The 23,125-nt window shown below is 39.1% G+C and overlaps 2 protein-coding genes across 2 annotated transcripts; one reads left to right on the top strand and one right to left on the bottom strand.

The window, feature by feature from the left end:
- The first annotated feature begins 4,449 nt into the window (after nt 1-4,449).
- On the top strand, nt 4,450-7,840 carry LOC104448621 (cytochrome P450 72A15). Its single transcript, XM_010062473.3, has 5 exons — nt 4,450-4,852; nt 5,958-6,175; nt 6,279-6,523; nt 6,622-6,985; nt 7,183-7,840. The coding sequence occupies exons 1-5, from the start codon at nt 4,576-4,578 to the stop codon at nt 7,609-7,611; spliced, it is 1,533 nt and encodes a 510-aa protein (XP_010060775.2). The 5' UTR covers nt 4,450-4,575; the 3' UTR covers nt 7,612-7,840.
- Nucleotides 7,841-20,499: 12,659 nt separating this feature from the next.
- LOC104451598 (cytochrome P450 72A15) lies at nt 20,500-22,912 on the bottom strand. Its single transcript, XM_010066220.2, has 5 exons — nt 22,612-22,912; nt 21,964-22,181; nt 21,618-21,862; nt 21,150-21,513; nt 20,500-20,945 (listed from the first exon to the last, which is right to left on the bottom strand). Exons 1-5 carry the CDS (start codon nt 22,886-22,888, stop codon nt 20,517-20,519), a joined length of 1,533 nt encoding a protein of 510 aa, XP_010064522.2. The 5' UTR covers nt 22,889-22,912; the 3' UTR covers nt 20,500-20,516.
- Nucleotides 22,913-23,125: the final 213 nt, after the last annotated feature.

Below are 23,125 nucleotides of genomic sequence, written 5' to 3'. Positions count from 1 at the left end.
AATAGATTGACACTGTGTAGCATAGGTCAACCTTGTAGTGGGGATTTTCCTCACCTTTCCCACCTTCACTGACACGGGTTGTTACTATACTAGTCTATTATTTCCTTAAACATCCAAAAAAAATGAGTGTGGTGGAATCGACCTTCCCCCTTTAATTCCTAAAAAAATATTTTTTTTTCCTTACCTAAGAGGGAATACCCTTAATTTTGTACATCTAGAGTTCAAATGAAGCAATTTAAGGATATATTCACATCCGAAAAGTTCTAAACATGTTAGATTGATATCAATTTAATTCTCAACTTTTCAATCGTATCAATTTAATGTTAAATATTTTCACATTAAAACTAATTGAATCCATCCGACCAATTTTCGTTAGAAATTTATGACGTGGACTATAACCATCTTTTGTGGTACAATTGACACTGACATAGACTTTTTTATAATTTTTTAAAATGTTATTTAATTTTCTTTTATTTTCCTTATTTTTTCTTCTCTCTCTTCTTCTTCTTTTTTTTCCATATTTCCCTCTGCTAGTGGCTAACCTTTGTGACGGGTAGCAAACATTACCTATGCCTGTGGCTTGTGAGGGGACACTTGCCCAGCCCTCACCCTAAGGGGGTGGGAGGATGAGGCCCCTTGCCATCACCAATAGCCAACACTTCTTCTTGCTCTCCATTTTCAAACTTTTCATTACCATTCTCTTACGGCAAAGGGCCAAAAAAAAGAGTAGAATTAAACTAGAAAAAAAAAATCCACACACTAGCTGGTACCAGATAGTAGCACAGGAAGTGTCAACACAATGATGACAAAGAGGAGGAGGAGGAAGAAGAGAGCCAAAGACATGAGATGAAATTGGTAACACCTTCAAACTTAGATAGGCTCTTGTGAGTGCCATAAATGCATTTGCAACTTTAGAGATCGTGAAGAACGTAGGGAGATAGGAGTGTAGTATGATGTGTCTCACTCATGCCATGGCCTCTATCAAACTAAGACCGGTGAGGGCATCACGATTGTTACCCTCGCCAACAAATAGTGACCTCCGCCAACCATCATGGAGATTGGCCACTAATGGAAGGAAATAAGAAAAAAAAAAAAAGAGAAATGAAAGAAAATAAAGAAAATAAAATAAAAAAAAATTATTTAAAAATTATTTAAAAAATGGTAGCATAAGCACCTATCATGCCATGTAGGATAGTCAATGTCCACATCAGTAATTTCCAATCAAAATTTGTTGATAAACTAAATTAGTACCAATGTGAAGTTTTTGGACTGAATTGGTATCAATACAATTGGCTTATGATTTTATTTTATTTTTTTATTTTCTCCTGTGAGAAGTTGAGCACTCATGAACAAAATGGAAGAAAAAATTTACAATAAAGAGAAATTTAGAATTTATAGACATTCATATTGAGTGAAGTCGAAGAGTTTATTTAGATTGACTTTTACTCTGTCTTTTTCTAATCCTAGTGCATACAATTTTTGACTTCATATAACGCAAAATGTTTGAAACGTTTGACATTAATTTTATGTTGATGTGTAAGTTCACATTTAATTCTTCCATAATACCTTAAACTTTAGATAATAATCTTTGACAGAAAAGTAAGAACAATTATTCGACTTTTAAGAATTTTCAACTAACAAACTCTAACAAATTCATATATTACATAAGAAATAAACGAAAATTTACCTTCTTCTTCTTTTCTTTTCTTTTTTTCCAATTTCACAAATCATATTTGCGATAACTTGATGAGGGATGTCACTATCGGTCGGTGGTGATGGCTTAATGGCATGAGCTAATGTTGCACAAAAGCGATATCGCAGGTTAAAAAATGCTTATTAGTATGTTGTGCATCATGCTTTGTACATATAGGTTCAAGACCACTTGTACCTCAGTGGAGTTTGGTAAAAGTACTTGCCTACCTAAATCAATAAGTCGTTAGTGGTGTTGAGTGATGATCTCTTCATAATCTTCAACCCATAAATTTTTAATAAGAACCAGATCCCATGATAATGTCTAGAGGACATAGCTACGTTGGTTGCACTTCTCGACTCTCTTGGGAGGTAAAAAAATCCTCAATATGACTAGTCATTTGGCATGGTCACCCAGATTTTGACCATTTTCTTGGAACAAGTAATGTTAGAGATACCAAAATTCATATACTAAATGGATTTATGAAATTGCACCGCAACCACTAAGTGGCTATTTAACTTAGTGTGTTCATTTAAGCACTCTAACATTTGATTGAACATTCATGGAGAAAAGATTGTCAACTTTGGTGACGGGGAGTTCATAAATTTATTATACCAATGGTAGGTGCTTCGAGTTTTCAACAACCATCCTTAATTACAAGTCACACCACAGGTAATTGCTTCTGGCCAATTGTTAGACAGGCTCATACTTTTGGTAAGGCTGGCTACGAAAAATAGATCTAAATCCCCGAAAAAGGAAAGAAGATTTCCTTTTAGTTCGCTTTGCAGTAGATATTATATATGCTTACTTGGGATAGAGGACATTAATTTGCTTGGAGGTCACGCTCTCGATCTCTTGTACATGGCCTTTGACCTTCAATTACTTGGCATGAAATTAGCACCCGGCACACGTAAGAAGGGAAAAATAAAGAAGAAAATCAATATAACAGAAACTTGGACTCGAGATTCTCGTAGATTCTTCCAAAAGCTTGGACTAAGAAAAGAATTCTACCATCTAGATTATAGTATAAAGAATGGTTTTGTATACGTGGATTGGGGGTGTAGGGCAGCCCATCTTTCATATTTCTCAGGGCTAAATTTAAACAATTCCATTATCCCGCTTCATTTGTTTCATGAAAAATAAATAATTTAAAAACTAAAAAGGATAACTTGTATAGCTTGAAAAAACTAATCAATGAAAATTCTTTCATTATCGATAACAATTTTTATTCGAATTTTTTTGTGGACAATAAAAAAAAAATTACACATTCACCTTTTTAAGCAATATTTTATTATTTTTAAGAAAATATTTTTCAAATAATTAATTTTTCAAAAAAAAATAAAGTCATAGTTCTTTTTGTTGCCTTTGCAAGTTCTTTTGTGCAGGGGTCGTCATCGTCATCGTCATCGTCATCATCGTCATCGTCACAACCTCAACTGAGATCGTCTTCGTCGCCGACGAACTTCAACGATGCACTGACTTTTTCACCATTTATTAATTAATTCTTTGAAAAATAAATATATAAATAAACTTGAAAAGCCATATGGGCACTCGACAACTTTGATCAGTTTCATTTTACACACGATTAAGGACATATCCAATACAAACACATTCCTCGTCGGAGGCCGTTTGCGGAGATATAACATGAGAAAGGCAATTTGACGATTTCAAAAGTAATCTTGAAATTGATGAGGATGAGTCGTCCGGGAAGAACCAGCAAATTACATGAACTTCTGGAAGGAATCCCACCTTGCCTGGTCATTTGATCCAATGCAATAACTTCGGAATTATAATTGAAAACAAAATCGTCTCCCTACTCTACTTTTGCACACAAGAGAAACATCAACCAGCCTTAAAATGGTATATGGAATGAGTATTTCTTAGAACATAAGGTATAGATTTACCTAATTCCAAAAATTTGAAGACATTAATAAAAAATGTCAGTAAATATCATGATAAAAAAACACTTAAAGAAAAGCTCTTCTCTATGCTCTTGCAAAGCCAAAGCAAACCCGCGTATATAACGTGTGAACAAGGAAAAAACACGTAAAATCATTTATGATAGTTCCTCGTCCTGTCTTTATCTGATCAAAACAACGATGAACGTATACAACGTGTGAACAAGGAAAAAGCACGTAAAATCGTTTATGGTAGTTCCTCGTCCTGTCTTTGTCTAATCAAAACAACGATGACTTTATGCCGCCTTTGTCCCCAGAACGAGCCAAAGATCCACCCAATTAGCGAACAAAAGCAGGAAAACAACTGAGGGGAAAACCTCTCGCTTTATCTACAGCCGCTCGAGTTAATGTCATATGAATGTTAGGAGATGATAGACTGCTGATAATTACACACTATTGCCAAATTATATAGAAGCTACACCTATTTCAAATTTCATTACAACATGGGCAGAAAATGAATTCCATGCCTCCCTTTCTCCAAAACACGTCCTACGAGCAAAAAAGAGATTTGATCGTTTTTATGAACTGCAAAATATGATGTTATTTCCTTACCAAAATAATATATATGATGTTATTTAAATGAGAAATACCATTTTCGATCATTTATATTTCATTTAATACATATGCCACGCTCATCCTTCCGTTTTAAGTCTGCAAATATTTTTTCATTGCTCGTTATTTTGGGTAATCCTTCTCTTTTCCTTTCATTTTTTATCCATCTTGGGTCAAGGTCAAGAAGCTTCTCGGCCAACACCCACGTATATAATGGGCTATGGCTCTATAAACACGACACCTTTCCCAACAATATCATGCCATCAACACATTGAACTCTCTCTCTCTCTCTCTCTCTCTCTCTCTCCCCCCACCCCCCTTCCCAACCCCACCCACATACAGACAAGTAGATACGCGCACACAGAAGAAGAAAAGATGGGGGTTTCAATGCAGTCAATCGCACTAGCGACGGTTCTGGCCGTCCTAACGACATGGGCGTGGAGGGCGGTGAACTGGGTGTGGCTGAGGCCGAAGAGGCTCGAGAGGCTTCTGAGACAGCAAGGTCTCTCCGGCAAGTCCTACACCTTCCTGGTCGGCGACCTCAAGGAGAACTTGCGGATGCTCAAGGAAGCCAAGTCCAAGCCCATCGCCGTCTCCGATGACATCAAGCCTCGTCTCTTGCCTTTCTTGCATCAATCCTTCCAAACCTATGGTATGCACATCTTCATACTATCTCTGTGCGTGGCACTCTTTTCTTCTAATTCGTTAAAGCTCACTTATTTTCTTCCTTTGGTCGATGCCGTCTTTGATGAGTTTTCCAAACATTTGGATCTACTGCCCTTTTAATTGGCCATTCATGCTTCCCGTTTTGAATTTTGGCTACCAAAGATGGTAATATTCTCAAAGTCTTTAAAATTCTTGTTTATTTTGACATGCACACAATTCAGAGACCATATAATCCAAGAGCATACATTAAATAAAAGTCATTTATGACCATGATTTCCTCGGTCATTTGAAAAGATATTTAGTGTACACCGATGGATGATTGATATGTAGAGACGTTCTGCTATGACTGACGTGACTTAAGCCCACGTTGGCCGATCACCCTAAATATCAGAGTCATTCTGATTGAAGGATTCATGGATGTCAATCAAGATAAGTAACCTGTTTTGGGGGAGTCAAAAGTCACTGTCATAGGGCAGAGACAAGTCCCTATTCGAACCAGAAGCACAAGATGCCAAGCTATTCACAATTCAGTGGGACCAAAATCATGTGGATGATAATGAGTAACGAGTCCTGGATGGATTTCTGCCACCCGCTCTCGCCTTCGTGGCTTGAGTTTCTGATGTCCCACTAATCATGGCTTGTGCTCCTTGCCTCAAAGCCTCTGGTCTCTGTCCCTTTTGCACCCCATGGCAATTCAATGACACGGGCATGAATCCATCAATCACTGTAACGCGTGCCCAATGATTGGAATGGTAGTGGTCACTGCCCTCAAAAAAGCAACGATTATTAGTGAAGTTATGTTTGTGTAAAAATCTATTTTTTGATTTTTCCAAGTCAAATGCAAGTGCCGGTTAAGTGAGTTTTTCTTTTTCAAAACGTGAGTTAAAAAGGCCTAATGTCTGGAGTCCAGACGACTGGCAAATGTAGAATGCTCTATTTTGACAAATGAGGCTATTTGTTAATGAGATTAATAAGATTTTGTCGACATTCATTAAATCACCCGAGAGCATGCATTCCTAGAGAGTAGCTGAAATTGTAATTTGAATGGTTCTTTTGGCAATGTGCCGCCTATTTTGCTGGATGCATTGTAGGCAAAGACTCGTTCACATGGATGGGCCCAACACCAAGAGTGAACATTACGAACCCGGAACAAATAAAGGAGGTATTCTCTAAGATATATGACTATCCCAAGCCAGCCTCCAATCCCCTGGTGAAGTTGCTCGCTGATGGACTCGCGAACCATGAGGGCGAGAAATGGGCTCGGCACCGGAAGATTATCAATCCAGCATTCCACATGGAGAAGTTGAAGGTACCTAAAACTGTACTGTGCTCATATAAATTGAACCCCACACATTGATGCCTCAGGAATTTTCTTTTAACTCCTTGTTTGCATTGGTCGGCTGTTCTTGCAGCTTATGTTGCCCGCTTTTTACTTGAGTTGCACTGAAATGGTCGACAGATGGGAGAAATCAGTATTAGAGGAGAGATCGTGTGAGGTTGACGCATGGATCGACCTTCAAAATTTGACCCGTGACGTGATCTCTCGGACAGCATTTGGCAGTAGCTTTGAAGAAGGCAAAAGGATCTTTGAACTTCAGGAGGAACAAGCCTTGCTCGCTATTAAAGCCCTTCAATCGGTCTACATTCCCGGCTGGAGGTAAATCTCTCATCATCCATGAGATAGTTGAATCTAAATGAGCTTCTGGCTTAAGATCATGACATTACAAAAAAATCCAACTATTCAATATTTCTCAGGTTTGTGCCCACTAAGATGAACAGAAGGATGAAGAACATAAATAAGGAAGTGCAGGCTGTGCTCATGGACATCATCCGCAGAAGAGTGAAAGCAATAAGGGCAGGTGACGCTGCTGGCGATGATCTGCTGGGGCTGTTGCTGGAGTCAAACATGAAGGAGAATGTCGGCATGAGCCTTCACGATGTGATTGAGGAGTGCAAGCTTTTCTACTTCGCCGGACAAGAGACCACTTCGGTTTTGCTAGTATGGACCATGGTCTTGTTAAGCGTGCACCCAGATTGGCAAGCCCGAGCTAGGGAGGAGGTCCTCAAAACCTTTGGAAGCAGAAAACCTGACTTTGACGGATTGAGCCACCTCAAGATTGTAAGTTTAACAAGAGCCTATAACCTTTGTATGTAAATTACAATATTATCCATTCTCTTCGTGAAAATTGATGTTAGATGCAGAGGACCTTTCCTTGATTTCATTGTTGTAATCTCTCTCGGGCATCATAATCACGTAGATGTTCCTGACTACACTTTCGTACCATATGACAACTTTTACGAATTTTTCATGATCAGGTCACGATGATTTTGAATGAGGTGCTAAGGCTCTACCCACCGGCAATCGTTATGGCACGGAAGGTTCCCAAGGAAACAAAACTGGGGAAGCTGACCTTACCCGCGGGAGTCCAGCTCTCAATGTCGACTCTGCTCATCCACCATGATAAAGAATTGTGGGGCGAGGATGCCGAGGAGTTTAAGCCAGAGAGGTTCGCCGAGGGAGTGTCCAATGCCACCAAGAACCAAGTCTGCTTTTTCCCATTTGGATGGGGCCCTCGTACATGCGTAGGCCAGAACTTTGCAATGATAGAGGCGAAGATGGCGCTCGCCATGATACTTCAACAATTCACATTCGAGCTCTCTCCATCTTATGCGCATGCCCCCCTCACTATTTTCACCCTCCAGCCACAGTATGGCGTTCAGGTCATCTTGCACAAAGCAAACTGAAAAAGTTACAGATCAGGATGACATGTAGTGTTGACAAAAACGTGCATTGAAATAATGTCACACTACACCATTTTCCAAGATTATGCATTGCCTTTTTGTCTCCCTAATGTAATAATAACCTAGGATTATCAGTGATAGATTGTGATGGAATCTTGCATGATGCATATATAATTGTGGAATGAGTCGTAAAGGCAAAATACAGAGACGAAAAGCATTTTGGCCTGTTCAAGCTGGATTTTTCGTGCATCAACTTATGATCAGAACCAATCCAACAAATTCAAGATATCCAATGAAACAACAGGACAGAGATTGCAACTATTAAAAAAGCGGGTGGGGGTGTCTTTTATTGTGCAAAACAAATAACGATTCCATCAGATTCAAATTGACAGCAAAAGAGGGAGCAATAATGGAGAATTCCAGAGTATGAGCTTGAAATTTCACACGACGATGAACACAGCTGAAATTGTTGGGAGATTTAGAGAAGTTTCCCTGAATTGGAACGTGAGAGAGGAACAAGAGCGCCATGTGAGAATCGCTATTCTATCATAGGCAATGAGAGAGAGACTCTTTGCAGAGAAAGAGATAGAGCCATTGGGGGGCCAAAAGTGGTGTATTTAGTTGGCTTTTATAGTACATGGGGGCCGAGCAAGCAAATGCAAGCAACAGCCGCCACCCTTATGATCAAGTCTAATTTCTTCTATCCGAATATGTGGAGATAAGGAAATCAAGTCCCCACATTGAGAATGTTCACATGAGTCATGAGAGGAGTCGGACTAATATAAATAGTGGCATAAGACTTTGTAAGTTTGATGTTCGGCATTTTGGCGTACTTTCGCATGGATTTGCTCTATAGTCATGCATAGTTGATCATTATTTCATTGTTTACAAAAAAAAAAAAAAAAAAAAAAAAACAACAACAAAAAAAAACTTGTGACTCGCTATATACTCTAATTTTATTGATATCTTACAAACTGCTGAATGGATAGGGTTCAATTTCAATTTTGCAATATTCCAAGATAGATTTCACATTTCTTGTATTAAGAAGCTAGTAATGACTATAGCATGTGGCTGGTCTACTACTTATGGGGAAAGAAAGAACGCATACTCCTTTGTAATGTGATTAATGTCATAAAACTACCAAAGATTATCTAAAGTTGTCTTTGATGTTGCTAACTCAGATCATCTAGAGGGGGTGAATAGGTGATAAAATAAAATGTTGACAAATTAAAGTGAAATAGAATAAATCAATATCAATGTTTGCACAAGGTCCAAATTCTTGAACAAAGTTCAGAATCTGTTACGCAGTAGAATGAACTTTAAGGCCAATCTGCGAGTGTGCAATAAACTTTAACAAAAACAATAAGAGAGTAGGAATCAAAGAAATTGCACACAAAGTATTATAGTGGTTCAGCTAATATCAAACCTACGTCCACTCTCCCATGCTTACAGCTTACTAGTTGAATTCCACTATATGATCAACAAGATATTACAACTTTGAGTGCAAACACTTTTTCGGTATTTCGCTCATGATCACAATTGCTTAAGCACACTAAAGAAAAGTGTATGATCAAGTTCACTCAAACTTTGAAATTATAAATTCTAGGCATTTTCTTTTGCTTGCTCCTTTGTCCCTTAATCTTCTTATTTACTCCTCCACTTCCAAACTAGTTATTGGATAGCTTCTAAAGGATTGTCTTCCATTTTTGGTCGATGGATAGAATTGTATTGAGAAAATATAGTGGCCGTTAAATGATAAGGATAGAATGTGACATCCTGATTTTTTCAATCTTGTTTTCAATTTAATAAATTAGGCCTTTCATGGACGTGCCTATAGTGATGTTCTCAGAGCTGATCACTCCTACGATAACTAGACTATCTAGGAAAATCACTAAGGGATTTTAATACAATATACTTGGGAATTCGACCAGGAATCGACTACTCAACCGTACTCATCTGCAGAGATTATTATGACATAGTAAGATCAATTAGAAATCAGAGATAGGTTGGTTCGACTAAGATATGCAGCTAAACGTGGGTGATTTCACCAAATTGCAAAATTCTCATCGATTGGCACTAGACTGATTTTTTGTCATTTTGGTACCCTGTGTCCGTATTTGAAATCTCGAGATTTTCACAACCATCGAGAGTCACCAATGAGTCGAAGAGGTTTATTGTGGCTCAAAGAAAATCGACCATAGGTCATTTGCACTAAAAATTTTTGAAAGCTACATGGTAGCCTAGGTCACGTTAAAATCACACCAGATTGAAATTAACCAAACCACGAATTTGAATCCAATTTTAGAATTTGAAAGTTCTTTCATGTCATAATTCATTTTAGGAACGTCGACTCAGTCTCCGAAAATTTTTCTGCAAACTGAGGTTTTGGTGGAAAAAGTCAATATATGACCATTTTCAACTGGAAAATTTAGGGAATCGTTTTTTATCGTGAAATTAGGATGCAAGTGGGTTCTATTGGTGAGGAAAAATGTCAATTTGATCATGAGTACATTGGTGGAATTTGTGAGGGCCGAATTGCACCGATTCAAGAAGGAATTGAATCCAAATTGAGCCAAATGTGTACAAAATTCGTAGCCCCCCTTGGTCCATGACTTTTAGACCACTCCAAGGCTTCTAGAAGAAGTTTTTGATTTGGAAAATTGGTTGAGCAAGCCAGCTGCATGGTGGGACCACTCCAAGGGGACCAAGAGATAAGTTTGAGGCCAAAGTGGCCCCCTCCACAATTGCTGTCTCCTTCCTCCTTGCTGCAGGCAAGCCCTCTCCATTCCAGCAGCTTGAAGACTCCAAAATTGCAAAGAATAAAGCCAGCAACCCCTCTTGCTCGTCGAGCAGCCGTCTGAGCCGTCGCACGCCACCGTTTGTTGTCACTCGCCCGTCGCACGCCTCGCCAATCGTGCGATCATCCCACACTTTCCTAGCCGTTGTTCCCCTCAGCCGTGTGCCCAAGCCATCCCTCGAGCCGTTCGAACCTTCCTCAACATCGCCGGAGTCGCCTAGTCACCCGTCGAGCTCCGCCAAGCTTGCCGCAGCCACCGCTAGTCCTTGCTCGCCGTTTCCAGCTCAACCAACCACCGGAGTAGCTCTTTCAACCATTGAACAAAACTGGAGCCATGGGTATTTCCAATACTATTTTGCCCATTTTGGTGACTTTCCGGACCTCGAAAGGCGCACCCGCTTCGAAGTTTATTGATCCTCTCCTCGTCCCCGTCGTTGTGGTCCGAAGAGATCGTGAATCAAGTGAGTTTAACACACGAATCTCTACTTAGTAAGCTAATGATGCTTAAAGTTGATTAATTTAGGGTAAGCTAGGATTAGGTGGTTAGTTAGAATCACTTAGTGATTTAGTTAATCCTTGATGCATGTTAGGTGATTAGATTTGTGCAATTAGCAAGTAAATAGGTCGTAGTATTTATTTAGACAGGTTCGGAAATTTTTCGGGCTCATCTTGGCTTTTAATTGGGCTTCAGCCTAAGTGTGCATTTTTGCTATTTATTAGTATTTATTAATTAATTTTTGTAATTATTTAATTAATTATTATTTTCCAAAAATTATACAGGGATAACTGGTGACCGGAATTTTATACTGATCGCAGTGGTGTGATTTGTTTAATTAATTGAGTGCTAGATTGTGCAAATTGAGTGTGAATTGTGATTTTGGGAATTTGTCCCAAAATTTAATATTTTTGGTAATTAAATAGAAATTACCGGGCGTCAATTTATAGTGCCAAAAATATGTTTATGGGCTGTTGAAATTAATTGGATATTTAAAAGGGAAAATATTGTATTTTGACTAAAGTCGATCGTGTACCCACACACGATTATTTTTATCGAATAATGATAAAAATGGTGAAAATGTTAGATGGTCAAGATGGTATACTATATCAACCTACGGACTCTAATATGTTAGCTTAGAGCGAGCAGTATACCAGTATACTATATCAGCCTGAGGGCCATGATATATCAGTTTAGTGCGAGCAATATATCTTATCAGCTTAAAGTGAGCATTATTAGTATATTGTATCAGCCGAAAGGCTCTGATACGTCAGCTTAGCGCAAGCAATATACTTTATTAATTTAAAGTGAGCTATACTATCTATTTTCAGCTTAGAGTAAGCAGTCCTGATATAATCGAACTTTATAGATAGTAATAAATAGATTGATTGAGAGATGATCGTAATGACATGGAATCGACTGAGTCGATTGATCGATGTTGATTTGAATTAAAATGGTTGATATGTGTACTGACTTGCAGGAAGGAACTGAGGCAAATGTAAGACCGTTGACCTATGCTTGTGCTTAAGCAGCCCGTGGGGCGTATTTTCTTCCTAGTCGGGGCTTAGCGGGTTGAACTTGCTGAGATATCGTCTCACCTCATTGTGGGATAACATTTTCAAGTCCTTAAATGGCAGCTCATCCCGAGCATTCTGGTCAACCGAAGAAAGTCATAAAGCAGAGGTGTTATATTCCACTTCATGGGCACCCTAGGGGATGGGATTATGAACTGGTGAAGATCGTGGTTTGGGCCAATGCAGGTCTACCCCACAAGGTACCCCATCGATACAGGTCATGGTACCGCTAGGATCAGAATAGACAAAGAGAAGGCCCCATACCAAAATCTGAGATACATCCATATGTGCTAGAGGTTGCTTTTGGGAAAGGCGCAGCAAATCCTCCCGGTGGTTCGGTAGTAGACCCGAATCTTTCAGATCCAGGGACCCCGATGTATTCAGCTAAAGGTTTCAATGAGGAGGAGGAGGATGAGGACCTGTCGTTTTATGAAACCCCTCACCCCTTTTTTGCAGGCCCTATACATATTTATAGACTGGTACTGTATGAGACATGTTATATGTATGTATAAAGGTGTGGTTTGCTTTTGAAAATTTATGGCCTTGCTTTTCTATCATATCTTGTTGTTGTCTGGGGAAATTATTTATTTGCTTCCGCATGTGCATTTAAAATGAATTGGTCGATGATACATCCTAGGACGTCGTTGTTTAATCGACCGCATAGGGATGGGCACGCGCTCGGAGAATCAACGCGTGACATAGAATCTTCACTTGATTCTGATCACCCATGCAATCAAAATCTTGGTTTCCATAAAACTCCTCCGATTTTAAAAGAACTTGTCTTCAAGATTGGTTTCCCAATCAACTTGATTTAGTCAATCTTCCACAAAATGTGAAATCTAATCATATTGCTAGCCATTGTAGAATCTAAGGTAATCTCATTCTGGATCTATTTTCTTTTGGATGAGTGCACAAATTACAATTTATACCATTTGAATATTTACATTCCAAGGTTGTTCGGATGGAAATGGAAAGTTTTCTCCTTCTCTAACTGAGAATGCATTGGTAAAATGAGAATGTGTCTAACTAAATTTGATTTGGATGCTGCAACGAGCTCATCAACCATATACTTGAATTATAGATTCTTCAAGGCAAATAAAGTTCAGTAGAAAGTTTTGTCAACTTTAAAATTTGTTGGGAGTTTTTTCTAATAATCTCTCCCTTTTTATGGTAACAAAACTTTCATGTAGATATACAAAACATAATGTAGAAAGTAAGATTAAAAAAAATCTATATTTTGAACTTCTCCTACAAACAATTTTACTAAGTGTTCTTGCAAAAACAATAATATTTCTCCATGTATTTTTCTCCCCCTTTTTGTCAGCGTTATAAAAGGGAATAGCATAATGATTCAACAAACTTAGTTCCGGACAAAGATAAGTTCTAGACATGCATAAACATCCAACAAACTTAAGTTCGAAACATGTATTAGTTCTAAAGTAATCAAATCAAACCAAAAAGACTAAAAGTTCAAAAGCAATAGATTGAGAATTTTTGAAATAGAAGGAAAGTTGTGATTATGGCTTGCACGGGGATCAAACAAGTTGAAATTGCTCCAAACTCTGCACAGCCTCTTATAATTTAGACATACACTAGCCAAAAGCTATATCGATCCTTGTCATGTTATGTTCTACTTGAATGGACATTCTAAAGATTGTCATTAAGAGAGGATTGGAGTTTCTAGATGTCGATTTTCATGGCATCGTGTTTGACTTTGATATCCATGAGCAAAAAAAAGATTTGTCCCAATTTTGGGTCAACTGTAAATTATGTTTGAACACTGACATTGACAAAAGATGTAGAAAGAGGATCCTCGATATCTTTTGACTCTCCCTAAATTTGAGGAAGTCCTTCTAGATCTCCCTAAATGCGTTACCAACAAAGGACAATCTCTTCCGACAACGGATAATTGCCGACCCAATATCTATACTCTGTTCCTCTACCTCCCGGAAACTATAGAACACTTATTTTTGCATTGCCCATGGACACAAGGTATATGGAATCATTCCCAAGTACATATTAACATTTTCGCTTACAACTCCAACCGGATGGACTCATGGATAGCTAACTTACTAAATCAAAAAAGGGACTTACCAGATTTCGAGTATATCACAGGCCTCCTATAGGAAATTTGGAAGGCTCAAAACCACTTCGTGTTTCACTGCCAATGCATATCCCTGAACCAAATCGTTGAAACAGCTTTTGCCCTAGCTAACCTCCAGATTAGTACTCAACAGCAGGAATCGACAAATCGATCCGCTTGGCTGAACCCTAATCGGACATGGCTTCCACCGCAGCAGGGCACGGTGAAGATTAATATGGACGGAGCTTTCCCCACAGCGAAATCAAATGGGCGCCATAGCAAGCATTGCTCACGATCACTCAGGCAGCTTGATCGGAGGCTTCACCCGCACTATCTCAACATCCTCTGTTCTCGAGACAGAGATCCAAGCTTTATTATACACTCTAAAGGATCTGTTATAGTAACATCTAATAGAATCTCACCTAGTGTCGGAGTCCGACAGCATCATTCTGGTGGAATCCCTTAATCGGTGCCATCTGCCGCCGTGGGAGTGCCGAGCCCTCTTTGCCTAAAGCGCAGATGTCCTACAAAGCTTCCGCAACCTCAACATGAAGCACTGCCGTCGGGAAGCAAATGTCCTAGCCGACTGGGCCGCCAAGGCCCATGGAAGAGGGTCTATTTCGCCTACTTGGATCATCTCTCCTCCTTAAGTCATGATGAACATGCTTTGTAATGAAGCCCTAGTTAAGGGTTGTTCCTATTTTCCTACGTGAAGCACAATATCAATATATTATCTTTTTCGACAAAAAAAAAAATGTCCTACAAAGATTTCTTCTATATCCACTAGAGACCGACTTATGTGTGTCTAAGCATTAGTCACATCGAGAGTTAAAGCTCCGTCTTTTTCTAGAGTTTTCTTAGTATGGACATCTTGTTCTAGAGTATGCTCAAACTAAGTTCAACAGTGTTGGAGAAATCTTCCTGGAGTATTTTGAAGCTGACAAGACGTTTCCATCAGTCTAGTCTGAAGATTTGCAGACTCTACTATTCAAAGTCTAAAGACCTCCGGACTGCCAGACTCAAGACTCAAAGTTTATTCTCATTGACAGTTTCTAGACCGTCGAAGAAGAGTTATCTAGAATTGGGTGTTTCATTAAGGATTTGACCTTATCGACTGGAGAAGATCTCTTGGCTGGATATGACATAACGAAATCCTTTAATTGATCATGATTGATTCAGAGATTAAGGATCCGATGATTGGCGAAATATACTTGGAAGGTTCTACTTATGGAAACCGAGATCCTGATTGTATGGGCGAGCAGGATTGATGGGCTATCGACATGTTCCTTTAATAGCTCGAATGATCTTCTTAATTGATTCCGTCCAACTAGTAGATTGGAGGAATTCCTTTGGTAAGTGCCAACGGGTATAATGGCATAAAGGAGTATAAAAGGAAGACGTTCCAGTTATTCGAGTGTGTACGCGATAGAAGAATTCCAAAGTCTGAAACTCTTTGTTCTTAGTCAATTCATTTACTGAACGAAATCGTGTACGCAAAAGAGAGTTTATATTCTGAGAAACCTTGAGGAAGTGTGATAGAGTTTCTATACTGTGGAATCAAGGGAGAGACTTGCTATAATAACTCTTTTGTTCATAGTGAAATCCAGCCGGTGGGCTGTCAGTGCGGAAGAGTGGACGTAGGCTTGGAATAAGCAGAACCACTATAAACCTTGTGTTCAATTTTCTTTCCCTACTCTTTACTTTACTTTGATCATAATTCATTTTGTTAACCAAATGATAACTTATTTTCTATTGTCTGCTTAGTATTGCTCTCTTATCTCGAGAAATTATTTTTACACCTATTCACCCCCCTCTAGGTGCTTATACTAGCTATCTCAATTGGTATCGAGCCTGTACTCACTTTGTTTGAAGTGTTTTACTTGAGTTAAAGATCAATGGCTAGTATGTTAGCTCCGAGGCAAAGCAATACCAAACCGCCTTACTTTGATGGAAAGGAGTACAACATATGGAAAAACAAGATGAAGGCGTTCCTAAGATTGAAGGATCCTCTAGAATGGGACGTTGTAGAAAAAGGAATCATTCCTAAAACTGCATCTGTCTCAGAGAGAGGAAAAGAAGCTGTTGAATCTAGTGACATGACTCAAAAAGAGATAATCAAGAGACAAGCTCTTAATGCAAAAGCAATTTACTCTTTATATCGTGCTTTGTCACCTACTGAATATAACAGAATATCTTCTTGTGTTACAGCGAAAGAAGTCTGGGATAGATTACACATTACCTATGAAGGAACCGATCGAGTGAAAGAGACCAGAATCAACATTCTCCTCGGTCAATACGAAGCCTTCAAAATGAAATCAGGAGAATCTATAACTGACATGTTTAGTCGTTTTACAAAAATCGTGAATGGTCTTGAAAATCAAGATCAACCAAACTCTGATCCCATGAAGGTAAACAAGCTTCTGCGTGAACTCTCCAAGGATTGGAATCACATAAAGACCTCAATAAGAGAGACACAAAAAATCATGCTACTATCTATTGATGAGTTGGTTGGGACTCTTCAGTCTTATGAAGTGGAATGAATCAATGAAGACGGAGATCCTAAAGGTAAGAAATCAATTGCATTAAAATCCAATGATGATTCTGATGTTACAGACTCTGAAGACGATATGGATGATGAGGAGCTTGCTCTCATGATAAGAAGATTCAGAAAGCTGAACAGAAAATGAAGAAGATTCAATCCAAAGAAACAGAGTTTTCATAAGCAACAGACAAAGTCTGTTGAGGATGATGAATCAAACAAAGATGTAGTCTGCTTTGAATGTAAGAAAATTGGACACGTCAGACCCAACTGTCCTCTTCTGAGGAAGAAGAAAGGAAAAGCTGAAAAGTATCAAAAGGCTCTTAAAGCAAAAACCTAGAGTGATACAGAGTGTGAAGAAAGTAATGATGATTATGCCAATATATGTTTGATGGCACAATCGGATTCAGATTCAAACTCCGAAACAGATTCAGATTCAGACAGCGAATTTGAGGTGAGTAACTTTAAAATCCCTATTAAAGTTTCTAAATACATTGATGAGTTGTGTTTTAGTCTGAAGACTTCTCTTAAAAGGATTTTCGAACTAAAAAAGGAAAATTCTGCACTAAAACAACAAGAAAATGTTTTGAAAGGTCAAAGTGTTAGACAAAAATGTTTCTACCTTGAAAGAAAATGAAGGCAATCTTTCAAAAGAAAATGCATTCTCGAAAAATGATATCTCAAATATTTCTAAAAGATTTTCTATAGGATCTGAGAAACTGGAAAATTCTTTCTGTTCAAAGACCTTATTTCAATAAATCAGGTTTGGGAATGACATGAAACCATTCCTTTAATTGATTTTCCTAAAGTGAATGAAAGAATTAAGCAAAGACCCCCGAAGAGATGCTTACAAAAATCATTTTAAAAGATCTTTGTAAAACCAGTAGGTCGCAATGTGCTCTCAGATGTTCAAAATGCAATAGTGCAAATCATTTTGAAAAAGAATGTCCTATGGTTTGGAAACCTATTAAGAAAGTATGGGCAAAAACCGCATATCATACTAACACTAATGGACCCAAGAAAATATGGGCACCAAAGAAAGTTTGAGTCTCTTTTTTAAATGCAGGTCACTATCAAGAAAAAGGTAAGATGGTATCTGGATAGTGGATGCTCAAGACATATGACAGGAGATTCAAATTGCTTCATAAAGCTCGTGCAAGTAAATGGTGGAAAAGTCTCATTTGGAGGAAACAGCAAATGAAGAATTGTGGGATTTGGAACTGTAAAGATTGGAAACCTCACAATAAGCAATGTTTCCTTAGTGGAAGGACTCAACTACAATATGTTCAGTATTAGTCAGCTGTGTGATACCGGTTTCAAAATCAACTTTCAAGAGGGAATATGTTTAGGAACCAATAAAGATTCTACTCAGTCATTCATGAGTCGAAGACATGGAAATATCTACCTCTTGTATGTGAAACCAGATGAATCACAATGTCTAATCTCAATACAAGACGAAGCGAACTTATTGCACAGAAAGCTTGGGCACATCAATATGAAGCAGATAGCCAAAATTTCAGCAAAGAAGCTTGTTCGTGGTTTACCCAATCTATCATACCAAAAGTCTGATCAATGTACACCATGCATATTGGGAAAGCAGGTAAGAAATTCCTTTAAACCAATAAATCAAGTTTCCACTAATCGTGTATGTAGCTTCTGCATATGGATCTCTTTGGACCAACCAGAACTCAAAGCATTGAAGGTAAGAAATATTGCCTAGTAATTATGGATGACTACTCACGATTTACTTGGGTATATTTCCTGACAAGTAAGTCTGAAACATTCTCTTACTTTGAAAAGTTTGCTAAAAAGGTTCAAAATGAAAAATGGTATGTTATTTCAAGCATAAGAACAGATCATGGAGGTGAATTTGAAAATCAAGATTTTACAAAATTTTGTGATGAATCTGGTTTTCAGCATTTGTTCTCCTCTCCATACACTCCAGAACAAAACAGAGTTGTGGAAAGAAAGAATAAGTCGCTTCAAGAAATGGCTAGAACTCTTTTAATTGAAAGTAACATCTCTTCACGTTTATGGGCTGAAGCAGTTTCTACAGCATGTTATATTATTAATAGAGCTTTTCTAAGACCAATTCTGGAAAAAAAAAACCCCATATGAGTTATTCAAAGAAAAGAAGCCTATTGTTTCACATTTTCATGTGTTTGGATGTAAGTGCTTTATATTGAAAAATGCAAATGATCGAGTTTGCAAGTTTGAAGAAAAATCAGACGAAGGCATCTTCCTTGGATATTCTACCTCAAGCAAAGCCTACGAGTCTACAACAAGAAATCTCAATCTGTGGAGGAATCAATGAATGTCAAATTCCAAGATTCCATACAAAATGAATCTATTCAGACTCATCTTGAAGAATCTGAACCTACTCCAGACTCTACAAAGTCAAAATCTCAAGAAGCGGCTCGGACTTCGAAAGACCAAAGATCAAATGATTGTTGAAGATTCAAATGAAGAAAGTGATCATCAACCCGACAAATCAACCAAGAATCGGAAGCATAAGTCCAAATCATCCCAAAGATCTCATTATTGGCGACATTAATGAAGGAATTCGCACAAGATCCAAAAGGCGCGAAGAGTTTAGTGTCATGGTTTTTATTTCTGAAATAGAACCCAAAAGCATAGAAGAAGCTTTATCTGATGAAAGCTGGATTGAAGCTATGCAAAAAGAACTCAGGCAATTCAGCATTAATGATGTCTGGGAGTTGACTCCTAAACCGAAAGGTAAATCTATTATTGGAACTAAATGGGTTTTCAGGAACAAGATGGACGAGAAAGGAAAGGTCATAAGAAACAAAGCAAGACTCGTGGCCAAGGGATATACGCAAGAAGAAGGGATAGACTATGACGAGACTTACGCACCAATGGCAAGGTTAAAAGCAATTCGATTATTACTTGCTTTTGCTTGTTATAAGAATTTTAGGTTATTCCAAATGGACGTCAAAAGTGCTTTCCTGAATGGATTTATCCATGAGGAAGTCTATGTGGAACAACCACTTGGGTTTAAAGACCCAAGGAAACCAAACTCAGTATTCAGACTGAAAAAGGTCTTATATGGTTTAAACCAAGCACCTCAAGCTTGGTATGATAGGCTAAGTAAGTTTTTAATTCAAAACGGCTTTGTAAAAGGTAAAGTAGACACTACTCTGTTTATCAAAAGAGAAGACAAAAGTTTTCTGCCTGTTCATATATATGTTGATGACATTATTTTTGGATCCTCTAATGAAAGCTTATGCAAGAAATTCTCTAAGTCTATGCAGGATGAATTTGAAATGAGCATGATGGGTGAACTAACCTTTTTTCTTGGACTTCAAGTGAAACAATTGAAGGAATGGACTTTTATTCATCAAGAAAAATATGCTAATGATCTTGTCAAAAAGTTTGGACTGGAAAATTGCAAAAAGACTGAGATATCAATGTCAAGCTCTTTGAAGATAGACAAAGATGAAGGAGATTTCAAGCAGATCCAAAAGAATCTCATCTAAGTATTGCAAAGCGTATTATCAAATACATTGCATCAACTTCGAGCATTGGTCTTTGGTATCTTAAAAATGGAGACTTTACCCTTCTTGGATATTCAGACGCAGACCTAGCCGGATGCAAAGTTGATAGAAAGAGCACCTTGGGTACCTGTCAACTACTTGGAAGTAGGACAGTATCTTGGTTTTCAAAGAAGCAAAGTACAGTAGCTCTTTCTACAGCAGAAGCAGAGTATGTAGCTCTTGGAAGTTGTTGTTCACAAATTTTGTGGATAAAACAACAGCTAAGAGACTTTGGAATTGAAGATTCATGCACGGAGATTAACTGTGACAACACCGGTGCAATCAATCTCACCAAGAATCCAATTCTTCACTTATTTCAATGCACGTTTTTGTGGACGCTGCATGTTATCCTAATCTGTAACTTTTCTAGTTTACCTTGTGCAAGATCACTTGAACACCATGCTGTGGCTGGAGGGTGAGGACATTGCAAGGGGCATGCACATAAAATGGAGAGAGCTCGAATGAGAATTGCTGAAGTATCATGGCGAGCACGATCTTTGCCTCTAACATTGCAAAGTTCTGGCCAACACATGTACGAGGGCCCCATCCAAATGGGAAAAAGGAGACTTGGTTCTTGGTAGCCTCGGACACTCCCTCTGCAAACCTCTCAGGCTTGAACTCCTCAGCATCCTCGCCCCACAGTTCTTTATCACGGTGGATGAGGAGAGTCGGCATCGAGACCTGGACTCCCGTGGGTAATGTCAGCTTCCCCAGTTTTGTTTCCTTGTGAACCTCTCGTGCCAATGTGATTACAGGAGGGTATAGCCTCAGCACCTCATTCAAGATCATCGTGACCTGACCAGGACAAATCCGTAAAAGTTGTCATACGGTAGAGAAGTGTACGTAGGAGCATCTACATGATTATGATGCCCGAGAAAGATTACTACAATGAAATCAGGGGAAGGTCCTCTGCGTCTAACATCAATTTCCACAAAGAGAATGAATGCTATTTTAATTTACATGCAGTAAAAAAAGGTCAGAGTCTCTTGTTAAACTCACAATCTTGAGGTGGCTTAATTCGCCAAAGTCAGGTTTTCTGCTTCCAAAGGTTTGGAGGACCTCCTCCCTAGCTCGGGCTTGCCAATCTGGGTGCACGCTCAACAAGACCATGGTCCATACTAGCAAAACCGAAGTGGTCTCTTGTCCAGCGACGTAGAAAAACTTGCACTCCTCAGTCACATCGTGGAAGCTCATCCCGGCATTCTCCTTCATGTTTGACTCCAGCAACAGCCCCAGCAGATCATCGCCAGCTGCTTCCCCTCCCCTTATTGCTTTCTCTCTTCTGCGGATGATATCCATGAGCAGAGCCTGCACTTCTTTATCTATGTTCTTCATCCTCCTGTTCATCCTAGTTGGCAGAAACCTGCGAAATATTGAATCAAATAGTTGGATTTTTTTATTTTTTATAATGTCATGATTGTAAGCCAGAAGCTCATTTAGATTCAATAATGATGATGAGAGATTTACCTCCAGCCAGGGATGTAGACTGATTGAAGGGCTTTCATCGTGAGCAGGGCTAGTTCCTCCTGAAGTTCAAAGATCCTTTTGCCTTCTGCATATCTACTACCAAATGCTGTCCGAGAGATCAAGTCACGGGACAAATTTTGAAGGTCAACCCAGGCGTCGACCTCACATGATCTCACCTCTGATACCAAATATTCCCATCTACCAACCATTTCAGTGCAACTTGAATAAAAAGCGGGCAACGTAAGCTGCAAGGACAACAGACCAATGCAAAGAAAGAATCAAAAGAAAAATCCTGAGGCATCAATGCGTGTTTCGATTAATTTGACCAGAGTATAGTTTCATGGACCTTCAACTTCTCCACGTGGAATGCTGGATTGATAATCTTCCTGTGCTGAACCCATTTCTTGCCCTCGTGGAAAGCGAGTCCACCGAAGAGCAATTTCAACAGGGGACTGCGGGGTGGCTTGCGATAGTCGTACATCTTGGAGAAAATCTCCTTTAGGAGCTCGGGGTTCGTTATGTTCACTGTTGGTGTTGGGCCTATCCACATGAACGAATTTTTGCCTACAATGCACTCAGCCAAATAAGATCCGCATTGCCTAAACAACTACTTGAATAATATTATCAGCTATTCTTTAGGAGTGCATGTGATTACCCGATTCAATTAATATCGGGAGGGGAAAAGATGGTTAGATGGCTGAGCAAAAATCCAACTGAGAAATGACATGGTCACGTACGACTTTTATTTATTGTTCGCTTTTGGATGGTGAGGTATCCCTATTGTGTGCGTGTCAAAATAATTAGATGACTGGAGATATATTATCATTTGCGTTGCCAAAATGCATGAATTTTCCAATAAGAAAGACAGTTATGTCAAATGTTTCAAAACTCGTCAAGGACGATGGCGTCGACCAAAGGACGAAAACAAGCTGAGAGTTAACGAATAAGAAAATATTAAGTGCCGCATGCAGAGATATTATGAAGATGTGCATACCATAGGTTTGGAAGGATTGATGCACGAGAGGCAAGAGACGAGGCTTGATGTCGTCGGAGAGGCCGAAGGGCTTGGACTTGGCTTCTCTCATCAGCCGCGATATCTCCTTGAGGTCTCCGAACAGGAAGGTGTGGGGTCTGCCGGAGAGGCCTTGCTGTCTCAGGAGCCCCTCGAGCCTCTTCGGCCTCAGCCACGCCCAATTCACCACCATCCATGCCAATGTCGTCAGGACGGCCAGGACCGTCGCCAGCGCAATTGACTGGATCGATATTTCCATCCTTTCTCCTTTCTGGGTGTACCTAATCGTCTGTATGTGCGTGTGAGAAAGAGGGAGACTTCAATGCGTTGATGGTCTGATAATGAGAGCGGAATGCCTTTTTTTTTTTTTATAAATACCATATTCCATGCATAGCCATGCGTATGCTGGCCAAGAAGCTTCTTGACAGACCATGACCCAAGATGGGGAAAAAAAAAGAACAAGAGGTTTGCCAAGAAGCTCCTTCTCCATGACCCA

This window comes from Eucalyptus grandis, chromosome 6, assembly GCF_016545825.1.
Source record: "Eucalyptus grandis isolate ANBG69807.140 chromosome 6, ASM1654582v1, whole genome shotgun sequence".
Taxonomy (NCBI): domain Eukaryota; kingdom Viridiplantae; phylum Streptophyta; class Magnoliopsida; order Myrtales; family Myrtaceae; genus Eucalyptus; species Eucalyptus grandis.
Note: the sequence above shows the minus strand (reverse complement) of the source record. Positions and strands in the feature narration are given on the sequence as shown.